Below are 19,178 nucleotides of genomic sequence, written 5' to 3' on the forward strand. Positions count from 1 at the left end.
CACTGTTGTGGCCTCTCCCGTTGTGGAGCACAGGCTCTGGACGCGCAGGCTCAGCGGCCATGGCTCACGGGCCCAGCCGCTCCACGGCATGTGGGATCTTCCCGGACCGGGGCACGAACCCATGTCCCCTGCATCGGCAGGCGGACTCTCAACCACTGCGCCACCAGGGAAGCCCCACCCACTACTTTTTAAACTATGTTTATAATCATGAACCTGTCTGACAAGTGAACACAGCTTAAATATAATTAGCGTAATTTTGGCAAGAACATCTGTTTCCTTCACTACTTGCATTTTCACAGGCTTTACGTTAAGCAATTTTAAGTAGGTTTTGTGCACACCAGTAGCAAAAGAAACAAAAATAATCTGAAAACTGAGTTATTTTGTTGGGTGAGTTTAAAATCTTCAGGGATTTAAAATAAGCCACTTTTGGCTGGTTTCAAAAAGCAACACACTCATCTACCAACAATGGCCAATCAACCTCAGCCTGCACCAAGTTAAACACAAACTGTGTCAACAAAAACGGACTCTCAGGTGAAAACAAACCAAAATTATTACCCACCTACAAGACTAACTGTTTCTAAGTTACTACATTCAGATGAAAGCCGTAGGGGGGATGTCTTTTTGTTTAGAAAAGAACGAGGGTAAAAATGTAAACCCTTACTTTTTGAAAAGAACTGCAACCTTTCAGAAATCTATGCTTTACATGGGTTACCTAATTATATGCTGTTCAGCCTAATGGCTGCGTGAAGAGAGGTGAACAGCACAAAGGCGGCGGGAGCGGGACAATGAATAGGGCCCCATCATCCATGTAAATTGCAAATTAGAGGCCAGCATATGTGACTCAAAACAAATATTAAGATTGACATGAGCTGCACATTCAAACAAGCGGACACCACAGAGCCACACAGGAGAAAAGCCCAGGAGCCTGTCTCTACCGATCTCCCAGAATATCAAGGCTTGAGGTCATCCCACAGGAACGGGGGCTGACGCTGAGGGACATGGAGAGCGGCAAGCTCCTGATTTTCGCTAGCTGCAAGGATGTCTGAACATCGGAAACAAGGTTACCCGAGCAGATTAGGCATCTTCCTCCACCTAACCTGTTACTTAGGGCCAAGGGAAGCTCATCTGACATTTCTCAAATGTCTGCAACATGTGTTTGCTCCCTTCCTCAGGCCGTCACAACTGAGGAAGAATAAAAATGTTACAGTGGAAGAGAGGTTTGTCAGAGGAAGGGCAAACACACATACACTCTTTTTTTTCTGAATAATCCAAACCCTAAATGCTCGCTGTGTTGAGACAACGACGACAGATGGGACCCCATTCTCCAGGCAGTCTTCTCAAGACGAGATGGTGTTCTATAAAAAACTGTTTTGAATAAGAAGAAAGACAGAGATTCCTGAAAATCTCTGAAAATTCCTGAAAATCAACCCAGGAGAGGTGCAGGCCTGAGGGTCAATGACTGATTTTGCCTCGTTTTATTTAATGTTTTCTTCCCTATCGTGTCCTCAGAGTAAGAGAATGAAAAAGAAGGCGGAGGGAGGAGAAGTGAAAGGGGGAGGGAAGAAAGAGGAGAAATAATAGTAATAACAGTAATAATAATTGTCATTTTAGGCCATTTATTATGTACCAGCTACCATATTAAGGACTTAACATTCACTGTCTCACTCACACATTTCTTAAATGTATGACTATAACGATTTATATCCATTAAACCAAGTTCCCTTTATGACTCTTCTATTTCAAACTTTTTCTTAATTTTAAACTAGTTATTCTCACTAATGAACATTAGAATAATCCTAATAAGTTCCACATAGGAAACAAATGGAATTTTAATGGGCACTGCACTAAACCTACCAAACAACGTATGGAAAAATAATATCTCAACAAGATTTCAGTCTGTTCACAGGAGAAGGTATATTTCTACATTTCTTTAAATCTTTTATTTTAGCTTTCAGTGAAGTTTCATCCTTATCTACTATAGGTCCTATACAGGAAAATACAATCATTATCATTTTTATACATTTATTTTGCACTCAAGATAAACTGCTTTATCTTTTTAGTAGTATAAATATTTTCACAAAGACTAGTTACGGTTTCTTCCTCAGGAGCACCTAGAATTATTACTGTACATGCTTGATCTCTTCCTTCCGCCTTTTTTTTCCCCACTGAATTTACTTCCTTGCCCTTTTCCACATATCTGGATCATTTTCCTAAATTATTCCTTCGTAGTGGACATGTGTTAATTTTTTAAAAATCTGCCTAGCAGCATTATTTATTTGGAAACTGCCTCTCCCTCACTCCACGGGATCTAGCGGGGCCATCAAAAGCAGCCTTCCTGCCTAGTGACAGGAGTGGCCATGTGACAGGTTGTCCAATCAGATACCCCAACCCTTGGGAAACCATGATTAAATCGAGGGCAGACACATAACCAAGCAAGGCCAGGGTCACTGATGGATCTGAGGCTGGGGGAAGAAAGAACTGCTGTCCTTTCCTCTGGGATCAGTTGCTGTGAGGATGATTTAATTTTGGAAACACCAGCCTTGAGACCACCTAGACAGAGTCTGTCTGCAAGTGAAGTCATACAGAAGCAAGCGGAGCCAATAGATGGGAAGAGAAGGAGGGTCCTCGTGACACTGTGGGGCCTTTGGAGCCAGTTATGCCTGAAGGTAGCTTGAATTTCCCAGTTACCCAAACCAATAAATTCTCGTTTTTCACTTGAGCTAACATGAGATGGATTTCTGTTACTGAACCTAGAGACTCCAAATGCAGCCTCCATTTCATATGTTTTTCTGCAGTGTCAAATCTGTTCTTTTTTGCCTCCAATAAAGATTTTAATTTTATCACCTGAAACTAACACAATATTGCAAATCAACTATAGTTAAACTTTTTTTTAAAGATTTTAATTCTATCGTGGGAGGGAGGGACACGCAAGAGGGAAGAGATATGGGAACATATGTATATGTATAACTGATTCACTTTGTTATTAAGCAGAAACTAACACACCATTGTAAAGCAATTATACTCCAATAAAGATGTAAAAAAAAAAAAGATTTTAATTCTATCAAAATCTGTCATTGAATTTCTTCCTTATCTCACCATGTTCACTTTCTCCCTCAGGTTGTATTTTCACCTCATTTCATTGTCTTTTAATCTCAGCTTATTCTCCCCTTATAATCTTTCTACTCCTGTTTCATAAGGCCACATCTTTTGCATGTATCCTACAGTCACGCCGAGTGTCCCACGTGCCAGGCACTGTTCTAAACACTTTAAACACATTAATTTCTTAAATCCTTACCCCTCCCTTGCTGTGCTCGATTGTCTGTACTCAACTGGGCTCCATCAACACTCCCTCCCAAGGCTAGAACTAGTTATCCAGAATCCCCTTCCTTGTATCATTCTCGGTTGGACTTGGCCAATAAGAGGAACTTTCAATTAGATATTGAAAATGGAAGTGAAATGGCTGCGTTTATTCTTCACGTACAGCCAGACACATTGAGCAAAGGATTCCCAGTGACTCTGCAGCAAAGCTCTTCATGTTTAGACAACAGTGATTTGAGATTCTTCAATAGGTGAGTTAATAAACTAGAGAAAAGCAAAACCTCCACCATGATGGTCCATACAGTGAAATTCAAGCACTTGGAGATGCAAAGATTGAGAGCTGAGGGATGGCAGGCAGGATGGAAGCCACAGACAGACACACCTGTGAGGCTAAGGGCAACGTGAGCAGACAGACTAAAAGAAATCAAATCCAACTGGCCCCGAACTCATTCATTCCCTTTGCTCCTCTGGTGAAGGTTAAAATGATTCTTGGTGAGAAGAAACTAGACAGGATAGGTATGTAGGACAGAAGTAAGTAGTGTAAACTGTATTCAGTCATAATCTCAAAACATCAGTTCAGTCAGCCTCAAGAAATTCTTTTGTCATAACCTCTTACATTAGAGAAGCCCTCCAAGTGTCATCAGGTAGTCACATGGACTGGAAATTCTATCTTAATAAGACTTATTTCTGTTTGGGTTTGCTGCATGTAAAAAACAACTAAATCATTAAATCATAAATATTATTTTTAAAGGAAAATATAAACCTTTGAAATAAAAGTAAATGCAGGATCTGATATTCATCAGAAAACAAAACTGTTTTTCAATTTTCTGAACAGTGGAGTAAAATATAGAGCTGTATCTAACAGTTTATCATTATTAGCAGTATTATCATTGTTTGTCAAAGCATTTTAGAGTTGACAAAAGTTTTCTTATACATGATTTAATTTTATCACCACCACAATCTTGTGAAGAAAGCAGGATAGATATTACTATGAACAAAATACTAATATACCTATTTTAATACTAAATTCTAAAAGCGCTGTTATTTTAAGTCACATCACGGAATCACAGAGTCACAAATGTTTTTCCAGTATCATTTAACTGATTTATCCTTAAGATTTCTCTCTGTCTGATGGAATAGAAATTGTCTGCTTATTAGGGTTTTTTTTTATATTTACTGGAGTATAATTGCTTTACAATGTTGTGTTAGTTTCTGTTGCACAACAAAGTGAATCAGCTATAAGTATATATATATCCCCATATCTCCTCCCTCTTGAGCCTCCCTCCCACCCTCCCTATCCCACCCCCCCAGGTGGTCACAAAGCACTGAGCTGATCTCCCTGTGCTATGCAGCAGCTTCCCACTAGCTAGCTATTTTACGTTTGGTAGTGTATATATGTCAATGCTACTCTCTCACTTCGTCCCAGCTTACCCTTCACCCCGTGTCCTCAAGGCCATTCCCTACATCTGCGTCTTTATTCCTGCCCTGCTACTAGGCTCATCAGTACCATTTTTCTAGATTCCATATATGTGTGTTAGCATACGGTATTTGTTTTTCTCTTTCTGAGTTACTTCACTCTGTATAACAGACTCTAGGTCCATCCACCTCATTACAAATAACTCAGTTTCGTTCCTTTTTATGGCTGAGTAATATTCCATTGCATATATATGCCACATCTTCTTTACCCACTTGTCTGTCAATGGACATTTAGGTTGCTTCCATGTCCTGGCTATTGTAAATAGTGCTGCAGTGAACTTTGTGGTACATGTATCTTTTTGAATTATGGTTTTCTCAGGGTATATGCCCAGTAGTGGGACTGCTGGGTCATATGGTAGTTCTATTTGTAGTTTTTTAAGGAACCTCCATACTGTTCTCCATAGTGGCTGTATCAATTTACATTCCCACCAACAGTGCAAGAGGGTTCCCTTTTCTCCACACCCTCTCCAGCATTTATTGTTTGTAGATTTTTTGATGATGGCCATTCTGACCGAGGTGAGGTGATACCTCTTTGTGGTTTTGATTTGCATTTCTCCAATGATTAGTGATGTTGAGCATTCTTTCATGTGTTTGTTGGCAATCTGCATGTCTTCTTTGGAGAAATGTCTATTTAGGTCTTCTGCCCATTTCTGGATTGGGCTGTTTGTTTTTTCTGATATTGAGCTGCATGAGCTGCTTGTATATTTTGGAGATTAATCCTTCGTCAGCTGCTTCGTTTGCAAATATTTTCTCCCATTTGAAGGTTGTCTTTTCGTCGTTTATGGTTTCCTTTGCTATGCAAAAGCTTTTAAGTTTCATTAGGTCCCATTTGTTTATTTTTTATTTTATTTCCATTACTCTAGGAGGTGGGTCAAAAAAGATCTTGCTGTGATTTATGTCAAAGAGTGTTCTGCCTATGTTTTCCTCTAAGAGAAAACTTTTTATTAATGTTAAGAAAGTACATATATCATTCTTGAAAAGAACATTATGTCTCTGGTTTCCCCTGCTGGATACTTCTTTCTAATACACATTGAACTGATTACCAATATGGCATTTTGGGAAAGTTTACCACTCTAATTTCATCACAAGTCTATACAGACCACATTATTTATAAAACTTAAAATGGCAGTTTAAAATTTGTTTGACTTACTTTAGGAGTACTGGACTTCATGTCTCTGATAAGATTCATGAAAACTATTAATGTTACGGGGGTTTTCATTTCAAGCCCATCTTTAGGGGAAAGTAACAGGATAGAATATCTCCAGTTCCTCTAATTACATTAGAAAAAATTTGGCAGGGGTACATCCCTGAAGATACAAAAAAATTTAGATTGGCTCTTTTAAATCATTTTTTGACTGCAGTATCAACAAGATAGGTAGTTAACTGGGTTCAGGAACCTTCTGAATATGCCCTTCTAACCTAAATGCTTCTTAATATAAATTTCATATTGATTTGGCCTTTTTAGAAATCTCATCTAGTTTCATTGTTTTGAATTAACTATGATATCACCCTAAACTTTTTTTTTTAGTATCTTTATTGGAGTATAATTGCTTTACAATGTTGTGTTAGTTTCTGCTGTACAACAAAGTGAATCATCTATATGTATCACCCTAAACTCTTAAATCACCCTTTAAAACTGAAGGAGAACCAAACAGAACTAATATTTTACGGACTGGCTCTTCTACAGAGCCCTTTACATATCATATCTCATTTATCACTTGCAAGAGCCCTGTGAGATGGGTATCATTGCCCCAACTTTACAGATGAAAAAAAAAAAAACAAAAACAGATTTGGAGACATTTGTAACGTGTCCAAGGTCATCCAGGCAACACGTGGCAAAGGAAGCATTTTAACCCTGGCCCGACTCCCAACTCCTTTTCTATCATATGTGACAGTGGAGGATATTATGAGAAATAATTTTTTCCTGTTCCATGATCATTGAATTTGGGGTGAAAGAAGAGACTACTGCCCCCAGAATACTCTTCCCCTTGGAACTCTCAGTTATTCAGAGGTGGAAATTCAGTTGGCCAGTCAGAAAGAATCCTCTCCCCCACCCTGCTTATTCACATCTGCAAAGGCATAAGGGACAGTAAGGTTCTGAAAGAAAAATGATTCCATTTGGCCCACTGATGATTGACTCCATTTGGCCCATTGAAAAGTTTGACCAAAAAGGAGGTAGAAATTAAAAGCTATTAACTGTAATCATCCCAGTTTCTTGGTCCTCTAACAGATATCAGAAAGCTGACTCGATTTTGGTGGAAACATAAAAAGATAAGCAAAGATGCTGACATGCACTGTTTCTAGGTAAATCAGATGCACATGTGACAACGTATTTTATTTTAAATTAAATTAAGTCATTAATAGGCACAGTGCAAAGTGACATTCCGCATGATGAAAAGGTAACCCTATTAGTTAAATTCTCTGCAAATGAATTTCATTTTACTGAAGTCTTCTGGGAGACACGGTCTTTCACGGAGATGCTGCAGCCTCACCTACTGAACCAAGAGACGTACTTGCTTTCCTGTGGTTTTCCAGACCCACGTTTAAATTTCATATCTTTGGGACAACAGATGTATTATTCTAAGTGACTTGACTCTAGGGGAATATCAACTACTTCACAGGTAGAATACAAATATCATTCTCCCCTTAAATCTGAGTAAATAGTCTTAAACACTTTCTAAATCCTATTATATGTACAAACTTTGCATGTAAAGGTTGAGCCAAGCAGACACAGGACTGTAAGTAAACACATCCTTCTCCCATAAGTACACAGTATTGAATGGAGGAGAAAAGGGCTTTATACTCTATTCCCTCAATCCCTCAATCAAAGATTTTTTAAAAGAAAAGGCAGAGTTAAAATAATAACCTCAGGTCTATGATAAGGAACTTCCGTATTTGAATTTCATTGAATTTTAGAGTTAGAAAGGGTCTCCCCAGGAGCTGTGTACTGCCAGCCATCTCCCCAGACCACCAGACCACCCTCGAAGCCACGCCATCTATGGGAGTTCAAAGTTTCTTCCGCTTCAAACAGTGGAAGCTCAGGGTCCAGTTTTTCTTTCTTGCAGATGCACTGGATCCACTGATCTGAATTCTAATGATAACCTATTTTGCCCTACATTTTAAAATTTTCATTTAAAATCTTGACCAATAACCAGTGACCTTCAAGAGGGAGGCAGCAGGGTGTAATGGAAAGAGTGGACTAGGGAGTTTGATTCTTTAGTCTCATTTTCTTCATCTGCAAAATGGGAATCAGTACACAGATTTTGCAAGAACTGGAAATGATCAAAGTCTCGGCACCGTCTCTTGTGCGCGGCAGTGCTCGCTAAGTGGTAGTTATTATGATTATGATAGTCAAGTTCTCATAAAGCCTCCTGGTGAAATGGCCTTGCTGGTAATTACAGCCATGTAGCTTCTTCATCTCTTATCAATCTTAACCCATTTTAGAAAAGCACTTTTGGTATCGGCATGTGTTTATACACTTGGATTAAAATGTAGAAGCTCACTCAGCTTTTACTCAAACATTGACCTATTGCAATTTAATATCAGATAACTGTTGCCATCCTACAAAGAGACACTGCACAGCTGGGGCTCTGGAGGCCCTGAGGCAGCAAAGCACCATTCAGTAAGAGAACTAAGTGGTGGGGCAGAGCCTGTGTGAGATGACAGAGATGTTTCAGGTACTTTTCAAAGAAAGGGAGCTTTTTAACCCAACGAAGGCAAACACTTTATCTTAACTGATTCTAACGCAAAAAGAACCTGACAAACAGTTCTTACATTCCTTCTAGAAAGCAAAGAATTCATGATAAGGAGACAAATAAGCTTCCACTGAAATTTCAGGAAGAAATATTCTTCTAGGCCCCCAAGATAGTAGTGGTAATTGAGTAAACACATGAAGGTTTTGATGTACTTGTTACCTTATAGCCAAAGAATAAATGTGTTTTCTATGGGCTTGTTTCCTCTCTCTCGGCTTCTGCTTCTAAGCCGGCCGTTACACATCTATTGCTTTCCTACTCCTCTTGGGTCTTAAGTGTGACAGTCTGCCCCTCACATGAATTCCAAAAGAAACCCCAGTGGGGTACAATCTCACTAGCATCCCAGTTCTTCTGCAATTCTGCACTGTAAACCATGGGAGTAACGCCATCAAGTCACAGAAGTTCTAGGAATTGCTGTTAAAAACCCAATTTCCCAGGTCTGCAAGTGCCTGACATTTTGAAGGCACTCTACAAGGTTCTAATAACAATTGACAGAATAATTCAGATGTGCTTCTGACTGAACACTGGGACATAAAAGTAAAAGAAAGTTTGGAGTTCTTTTTGAACAGGAATGTTGTAACATTTAAACTTCAACAACATACCCATCAGCCCTGATGTCAGTTAACTACAATGTTCCAGAAAATCATGAGGAATGGCTTGCTTACGTGACTCTGGTGCTTATTCACCTCCATGGCATGTTTGATCTCAGGCGGTTCCTTCATGTGGGCATAATCTGAGAATCCTTTGGCAGCATCGTGCTTCTGCTTGTAAGCAACCTTAAGAAAAACACAAATAATTGTTACTTTCATTTACAGGTGTATGAAATTTCTTACCTTTTAAATTTCAGTGTTCCGTTAGGATTTCATATAGTTGAATACCACCATTAATGGTCAAATTTGCCTAAGCTTCTGTAACAAAATAATATACATAATACTTTAATCTTTGTGCTTCTGTTTAGACTCCTAATTCTAACTCTTTGTCATTTATTTCAAACGTCTTTGTCCACACGCTGAAATCCCCACTCGCATTCATGTAGCTTCAATCTCAGCTATGGTTTTGGGAAATCTTCCACATCCAAGAGGTTTTAGGGTCATACATGTTCAAGGTTTGAAGCTCGGGAAAGCAAATGACAAAACTGGGGAAGTGACTGGATATTTAGAAGTGAATTGTTCATTTTTTAATTGATTGTTATGCTTTTATGGAGGCACAGCTATAATAGAATATAAACCTTATTAAAAGCCCTAAACTTCGGGAGAAAATATAACAAAATTTTCACATATGTCAAGCCTTGTTCTCTGTTAGGGAAATAAGCATCATAGCGATGCCACCCATCATCACCATATTAAATCTGTCCCACACAGGGTTGGAGAGAAGACATGAGAATAATCAGAAGTACTTCAGAAGTAGAACTCACCAACCTCAACAGAGTTAGAAACTGAAGAAGATCCATAAGACAGCAAATTATCCCCTTACCTCAGTCTAATGCCATATTATCCTATTTATTCCCTTCACAAGTTTAAATTACTCAGTTTAATTTTTGTAAAATTACTTATTTTCTGTCTTCTCGTACTAGAATATAACTGTCTAGTTCAATACCTGCTCAGAACCCAGAATAGTGCCTGACATAAACTGCAATAAATATTTGCTCAGTGAGTGAAGAAATAGGACCCCAGAAAATATCTGAAGAGATTATAGTTGAAAACTTCCCTAACATGGGAAAGGAAATAGCCACCCAAGTCCAGGAAGCGCAGCAAGTCCCATACAGGATAAACCCAAGGAGAAACACGCCGAGACACATAGTAATCAAACTGGCAAAAATTAAAGACAAAGAAAAATTATTGAAAGGGAAAAATGACAAATAACATACAAGGGAACTCCCATCAGGTTAACAGCTGATTTCTCAGCAGAAACTCTACAAGCCAGAAGGGAGTGGCGTGATATACTTAGAGTGATGAAGGGGAAGAAACTACAACCAAGATTACTCTATCCGGCAAGGATCTCATTCAGATTCGATGGAGAAATCAAAAGCTTTACAGACAAGCAAAAGCTAAGACAATTCAGCACCACCAAACCAACTCTACAACAAATGCTAAAGGAACTTCTCTAAGTGGGAAACACAAGGGAAGAAAAGGACCTACAAAAACAAACCCAAAACAATTAAGAAAATGGTCATAGGAACATATATATCCATAATTACCTTAAACGTGAATGGACTAAATGCTCCAACCAACAAAAGCTTGCTGAATGGATACGAAAACAAGACCCATATATATGCTGTCTACAAGAGACCCACTTCAGACCTAGGGACACATACAGACTGAAAGTGAGGCGATGGAAAAAGATATTCCATGCAAATGGAAATCAAAAGAAAGCTGGAGTAGCTATACTCATATCAGATAAAATGGACGTTAAAATAAAGAATGTTACAAGAGAGAAGGAAGGACACTACATAATGATCAGGGGATCAAACCAAGAATAAGATATAACAATTATAAATATATATGCACCAAACATAGGATCACCTCAATACATAAGGCAATTGCTAACAGCTATAAAAGAGGAAATCGACAGTAACACAATAATAGTGGGGGACTTTAACACCTCACTTACACCAATGGACAGATCATCCAAAATGAAAATAAATAAGGAAACAGAAGCTTTAAATGATACAATAGACCAGATAGATTTAATTGATATTTATAGGACATTCCATCCAAAAACTGCAGATTACACTTTCTTCTCAAGTGCGCATGGAACATTCTCCAGGATAGATCACATCTTGGGTCACAAATCCAGCCTCAGTAAATTTAAGAAAATTGAAATCATATCAAGCATCTTTTCTGACCACAATGCTATGAGATTAGAAATGAATTACAGGGAAAAAAACGTAAAAAACACAAACACATGGAGGCTAAACAATACATTACTAAATAACCAAGAGATCACTGAAGAAATCAAAGAGGAAATCAAAAAATACCTAGAGACAAATGACAACGAAAACACGATGATCCAAAACCTATGGGATGCAGTAAAAGCAGTTCTAAGAGGGAAGTTTATAGCTATACAAGCCTACCTCAAGAAATAAGAAAAATTTCAAATAAACAATCTAACCTTACACCTAAAGGAACGAGAGAAAGAAGAACAAACAAAACCCAAAGTTAGCAGAAGGAAAGAAATCATAAAGATCAGAGCAGAAATAAATGAAATAGAAATAAAGAAAACAATAGCAAAGATCAATAAAACTAAAAGCTGGTTCTTTGAGAAGATAACCAAAATTGATAAACCATTAGCCAGACTCATCAAGAAAAAGAGAGAGAGGACTCAAATCAATAAAATTAGAAATGAAAAAGGAGAAGTTACAATAGACACCGCAGAAATACAAAGCATCCTAAGAGACTACTACAAGCAACTCCATGGCAATAAAATGGACAACCTGGAAGAAATGGACAAATTCTTAGAAAGGTACAACCTTCCAAGACTGAACCAGGAAGAAACAGAAAATATGAACAGACCAATCGTAAGTAATGAAATTGAAACTGTGATGAAATATCTTCCAACAAACAAAAGTCCAGGACCAGATGGCTTTACAGGTGAATTCTATCAAACATTTAGAGAAGAGCTAACACCCATCCTTCTCAAACTCTTCTAAAAAATTGCAGAGGAAGGAATACTCCCAAACTCATTCTATGAGGCCACCATCACCCTGATACCAAAACCAGACAAAGATACTACAAAAAAAGAAAATTATAGACTAATATCACTGATGAATATAGATGCAAAAATCCTCAACAAAATACTGGCAAACAGAATCCAACAACACATTAAAAGGATCATACACATGATCACGTGGGACTTACCCCAGGGATGCAAGGATTCTTCAATATAAGCAAATCAATCAATGTCATACACCATATTGACAAATTGAAGAATAAAAACCATATGATCATCTCAATAGATGCAGAAAAAGCTTTTGACAAAATTCAACACCGATTTATGATAAAAACTCTCCAGAAAGTGGGCATAGAGGGAACCTACCTCAACATAATAAAGGCCATGTACGACAAACCCACAGTAAACATCATTCTCAATGGTGAAAAACTGAAAGCATTTCCTCTAAGATCAGGAACGAGACAAGGATGCCCACTCTCACCACTATTATTCAACATAGTTTTGGAAGTCCTAGCCACGGCAATCAGAGAAGAAAAAGAAATGAAAAGAATCCAAACTGGAAAAGAAGAAGTAAAACTGTCACTGTTTGCAGATGACATGATACTATACATAGAGAATCCTAAAAATGCCACCAGAAAACTACTAGAGCTAATCAATGAATTTGGTAAAGTTGCAGGATACAAAATTAATTCACAGAAATCTCTTGCATTCCTATACACTAATGATGAAAAATATGAAAGAGAAATTAAAGAAACACTCCCATTTACCATTGCAACAAAAAGAATAAAACACCTAGGAATAAACCTACCTAGGGAGAAAAAAGACCTGTATGCAGAAAACTATAAGACACTGATGAAAGAAATTAAAGATGATACCAACAGATGGAGAGATATACCATGTTCTTGGATTGGAAGAATCAATACTGTGAAAATGACTATACTACCCAAAGCAATCTACAGATTCAATGCAATCCCTATCAAATTACCAATGGCATTTTTTACAGAACTAGAAGAAATCATCTTAAAATTTGTATGGAGACACAAAAGACCCTGAATAGCCAAAGCAGTCTTGAGGGGAAAAAAAACGGAGCTGGAGGAATCAGACTCCCTGACTTCAGACTACACTACAAAGCTACAGTAATCAAGACAATATGGTACTGGCACAAAAACAGAAACATAGATCAATGGAACAAGATAGAAAGCCCAGAGATAAACCCACACACCTATGGTCAACTAATCTATGACAAAGGAGGCAAGGATATACAATGGAGAACAGACAGTCTCTTCAATAAGTGGTGCTGGGAAAACTGGACAGCTACACGTAAAAGAATGAAATTAGAACACTCCCTAACACCAAACACAAAAATAAATTCGAAATGGATTAGAGACCTAAATGTAAAACTGGACACTATAAAACTCTTAGAGGAAAACATAGGAAGAACACTCTTTGACATAAATCACAGCAAGATCTTTTTTGATCCACCTCCTAGAGTCATGGAAATAAAAACAAAAATAAACAAATGGGACCTAATGAAACTTAAAAGCTTTTGCACAGCAAAGGAAACCACAGACAAGATGAAAAGACAACCCTCAGAATGGGAGAAAACATTTGCAAACAAATCAACAGACAAAGGATTAATCTCCAAAATATATAAACAGCTCATGCAGCTCAATATTAAAGAAACAAACAACCCAATCCAAAAATGGGCAGAAGACCTAAATAGACATTTTTCCAAAGAAGACATACAGATGGCCAAGAAGCACGTGAAAAGCTGCTCAACATCACTAATTATTAGAGAAATGCAAATCAAAACCTCAATGAGGTACCACCTTACACCAGTTAGAATGGGCATCATCAGAAAATCTACAAACAATAAATGCTGGAGAGGGTGTGGAGAAAAGGGAACCCTCTGGCACTGTTGGTGGGAATGTAAATTGATACAGCCACTATGGAGAACAGTATGGAGGTTCCTTAAAAAACTACAAATAGAATTACCATATGACCCAGCAGTCCCACTACTGGGCATATACCCAGAGAAAACCATAATTCAAAAAGACACATGCACCCCAATGTTCATTGCAGCACTATTTACAATAGCCAGGTCATGGAAGCAACTAAATGCCCATCGACAGATGAATGCATGAAGAAGATGTGATACATATATACAATGGAATATTACTCAGCCATAAAAAGGAACGATATTGGGTCATTTGTTGAGACATGGATGGATCTAGAGACTGTCATACAGAGTGAAGTAAGTCAGAAAGAGAAAAACAAATATCATATATTAATGCATGTATGTGGAACCTAGAGAAATAGTACAGATAAACCTCTTTGCAGGGTAGAAGTTGAGACACAGATGTAGAGAACAAACGTATGGACACCAAGGGGGGAAAGCCGCGGGGGGGGGGATGGTGGTGTGATGAATTGGGCGATTGGGATTGACATGTATACACTGATGTGTATAAAATCGATGACTAATAAGAACATACTATATAAAAAAGTAAATTAAAAAAACAAGAATAACTAAACGGATGAGAATAAAACAAGAATAAATTAATGAATTATTTCAAAATTAATTTAAAATATATATATTAAAAGTTTAATAATAAGATACTAAATGGAATTGGAATTACTTGGCACAGAATAAAGGTAACTTAAAAAAGGTAACTTAAAAAAGGTAACTTAAAAAAAAAAGAATAAAGGTAACTTAAAAAAGGTAACTTAGAACAGTGGTCACCAAGAACAAAACAAGATCTAATTCTTATTGAAAGAATACAGTTACACTTAAGGGAAAACTTTTTACCAACATGAGCTCCTTGAGAGCTGTGTCCGTATCTTACATATCTTTTAATATCCTGTGCCAGTCATACTGAATGACACAGAACAGAAATGCAATAAATGTTTAGTGAATGAATGAATAAATGGGTTTATTAAACATTCTCACGAGCTTAAACTCCTCGTAGGCTTTAATAAGTAGAATTAACCACCCACTTAACTTAGATAATATACTTGTCTCAAGGATTAAAGTGATAATTACAAAAATAATTTTTTTAAGTAAAAGCATCCAATCCTACCAAAAAAAAGGGAACGTCATCTAGCACAAATATCAATGTTCAAATCCCTTCTCTGGCTTCCCCCACTGAGTTTTTCTTGAAAACTTCCAGTGAAAGAGAACTCAACCTGGGTATCACGGTCTCTAAATTTTGAAGATGCTGATACAAAGTTCCTCCTTTAATGAAACTCAAGTCTATCTCCCAGGAGCTGCATCCATTTGGCCATAAGGGAAGAATCTGGTTCACAGGACAGAACTCCAAACATGGGAACACAGCTGTCAGTGGCTTCCATTCCCCGGACCTGTCTGTGTAGATTAAGGTACTGAACCCCTGTACACTCTAAACGCTCTCTGAAGTACAATTCCAATGTTTCCACCTCTTTCTTAAGGTGTCCACAATATCCCAGATATGGCCTGACCTATCCTAATTAGAACTGTTCAGTTTAATCTAGGTTATCATCTCAAATGTGCTACATGCTAGTAACACCTCCATGGATCACACCATTTTCCTTTTGATTACTGTGTTGAGATTTCTGTCAGCTAATGCCCCTAGGTCTTGTCCACTCCTGCTCAGCCCTGATCCCACATCTGGTTGAGTATTAGGCCTCGCATACAGCACCTCACATTATTCCAGGGTTAATTCATCTTGCTAGAGTCTGTCCGTTGATTTAATCCATCAGGATATCTAATTCTGATGAACTTATCGTTTACATTTTCACCAATTAATTATGTTAAACAGGATACCCATTAAGAACCTCCATTCAGACTGAGAAAGTCCATTATCTCAGTTTCATTACATTATATGTTATAACTTGTGGGAAGGAAGGAGGAGTTTAGTGAGTGGCCAAGTCTCTTAAGCCAAGAAACAACTTCTATGAGATCTGTTATAAGGAAAAAAAAAACTGGCATATGCCTGTCTCCTTTCTGCTGGATGCCTGGTTGATTTTGCGTTTTTGACTATGATACTTGTGAACTTATAACCAATGCAGCTGATCATTTTGCGGGTTATCATAGAAGTGGTGAGTCATCAAGCACAATTTTAAAAAGCACTCTTTCTTAAAAAGGCTATGTAATTTTCTACTTGCAGCATTAAAATAGTCATTTCATTTATAGCTGCTGCTAAGCACCACTTTAGAATTAAGATTACATCAAATTGGAGGCAGCTGAACTTTATCATATTAATTTTCGCCCTTAAAATAGCTAATGGAAAATTATGTCACACTAATAAATTTTCTGATAAATTTGATTTCTTAGGATTTGTCATTAATGTGTGGCATTTCCCTAGATTAATACTGTTTTCTTCCAACCTTGTGAATTAAGGTTGCTATGATACTAGATGCCTAACTAGTGGAAGATGCTTGTAGTAGTCTTATATAAATTATACGTAAATATGTTTACGCAAATAATACACACATTTATGTTATATATTCCATCTTATATGTTTATATCTCATATATACATATATTTCTGATTTACAGTATATTTCATAACTACTATATAGGTAAATGTACTTTTAATCCCATAACACAGGCAGCCCTGAAGCTCCTGAAACAGGACCTTGTGGCCACTGTAGATAAAAACATAAGCTCTCATAAATCTCCTCAGGTCGGACGCCTGAGTAGCCTATATCACTTCTGTGATAAGGGATTATTTAGTCTCTGCTTGAGACAGCTCTGGTGAGAAGGGTCACAGCACTTCATGGCACAGCCCATCCATTTCCAGAAGATTTCTTTGTGATCTTTGCCTGTAAAAGTTTTAATGAGAGTTATCTAACAAAATGGCTTCCTAAAATCTCCACATCTGTCTCTCTCTCTTTTTTGTAAGGCGTTTCTTCCTATCAGCCATTTTCTACAAGGAGTATTAACCTAGCTAACTTCACCTCATCACTCTAGTTTGGATGTAAGCATCTGAGAATGTTTGCAAATTGATTTTAAGATAATATTTTGTTCCAGTGTCAAAAGTTTAGGATACTTTTCAATAGAAGTTGGAACACAGTTAAATTTTAGTATTTGCCTAATACTAATACTCTAATTCAGGTTGGCACAAATCTGATACTATTTGGACACAGTAAAAGGTTAGTTCTATAATTATCACAGACACTATCAAATAGTTCTACTTTCTTGCCTGTCTTATTAGGCAATTGAGAATCGAAATTTTAACAATAATAAAATAGATTTATGTAAATCTAAAGAAATGTTATTACAATTACATAAATCTTTGAAATAGATACCTTCTTTGGAATCCAGGTTTTTCCTTTCTAACAAGTTCAGTGACTATAACACTGGGCAGTGATGTTCCTTGAGAGCACACATAAGGGTGCATATTCTAATGTAAGTGATAACCTATTCTGGAAAAAAAGAGATAGATTCCAAAATGTACAGTATGGATTATTTTGTATGTTAAGTTCTATGTGCACATATTTGTGTACTATAGATGTGTTTATGCCATAAAAATTTGAGAAAAGTCGTGCCCTTCCAAAGCAATTAAGATGTAAATACCTGAAAATCTTACCTTCCCAAGTATAAAAACAAGAAAAGATTGTTTCTTTTCTTTATCGCGTAATTGCTGCTTATTATTATTATTATTGCATAAATGTTGTCAAATATCAAGTGTTGTAATTTCTTGCTTTATAAAGTAGTCCGTGTGATCGGCAAGTGGCTGGGTTACCAGGTGTTGGCAGGAAAAAAAGGGGGCATATTGGTCATGGTCAGCCATGCAGAACCCTGGCATATATTTTTAGCTTCATGTGCAGAGCTGAGATTAGCTTACTGCCAAGCTGGGTACATAGTGGACATTTAAGTTTGTGATAATGAAGTACTTAAAGATATTCTGCAAAGGATAACAATACTTGGTATTGTTCAAGAGTAATCTATTTTCAGACTATTTTAAAATTATCTAGGTATCCTCTACTTAAAAGTAAAAAGATTCTGAAAAAAGAAGTAACTTGTTTAATAAGAAAAAGAGGGATAGAAATAGTAAAAAGCGGTGGTAAGGGGTATAGTTAAGAACCCAGACTCTGCAGCCAATCTATCCATGTTCATGTGCTGGCTCTGCCATGTATTAGCTGTGCAACCTTGGGCAAGTTACCTAACCTCTCTGTGCTTCAGTTTCTACATCTCCAAAATGAGGATATCTCATGCAGTTGTGAGGATTAAATGATATAAATATATGTGAAATGCATAGAACACTACCTGACACATAGTAAGCATTTCTTTGTATTTATTATTACTAACCAAAAATGTAGCATGAAAAACATAAACTATGTAAAAGGAAACATCCCCTTAGAAAGGAAATCAATAAATTGAACAAAAATCCATTTTACAAGTGTTTACTGAATCCTCCCTGTGTTCCAGGGACTGTTCTAAGCACAGAGGTGGAGCAGGGAACAAGACAGATAAGGTCCCTGCTCTCTTAGGGATTAATAAAGTAACCAAAACAAAACAAAAAAAAAATCAGCTCGTGCTATGAAGAAAACAAAGCAATAATAGGAGTGAGAAAGAGGCGAAATATTCTGCTTTGAAATTCTGTTTTAAGAAACACAATAGATTAAATGCATTAAGGCTTCCTTCTGTGTTGATGTACTATAAAAAGAAAATTATGTGGATTCAAAATGAGTTTACATGATGACAGTTCTTAAGTTCATCTGCAACTTGCAATCACTAAAATGGCCATTTCCGCCTGGTGGAGGCTCTTTGTTGGTAGCCTGAGATATGCTACCAAGTGAAAAACACCATCCACGGAAAAGAAATTCAGGAACCACTTGTCTAATTGATGGAGCACAGATCTGTGGATCCTGAATTTAACCATTAATTTTTATGCAACTTTTAATAAGCTACTGGAATGTTCTCCCCTTAAAGATCATAGTTAAATTAAAGACTAGTTTAATATTTGCTATAAGATTGTAATCT

At 37.2% G+C, this 19,178-nt stretch overlaps 2 protein-coding genes across 11 annotated transcripts in view; both read right to left on the minus strand.

Moving 5' to 3' along the window:
* The window catches only part of NEBL (nebulette), a 522,125-nt gene that overhangs the window by 79,652 nt on the left and 423,295 nt on the right, over positions 1-19,178 (minus strand). The gene's annotated exons all lie outside the window — the stretch shown is intronic.
* Positions 1-19,178, minus strand: part of LOC307181869 (nebulette-like) — a gene marked incomplete at its 3' end in the record, with an annotated part of 57,759 nt that overhangs the window by 28,219 nt on the left and 10,362 nt on the right. Inside the window, exon 4 of the mRNA XM_079912765.1 lies at positions 9,212-9,322. Within this exon, the coding sequence (XP_079768891.1) occupies positions 9,212-9,322 (111 nt within the window). The remainder of the gene's footprint in view (positions 1-9,211; positions 9,323-19,178) is intronic.

The sequence above is a fragment of the Stenella coeruleoalba genome, assembly GCF_951394435.1.
Source record: "Stenella coeruleoalba genome assembly, chromosome: 2".
NCBI classification, from domain to species: Eukaryota; Metazoa; Chordata; class Mammalia; order Artiodactyla; family Delphinidae; genus Stenella; species Stenella coeruleoalba.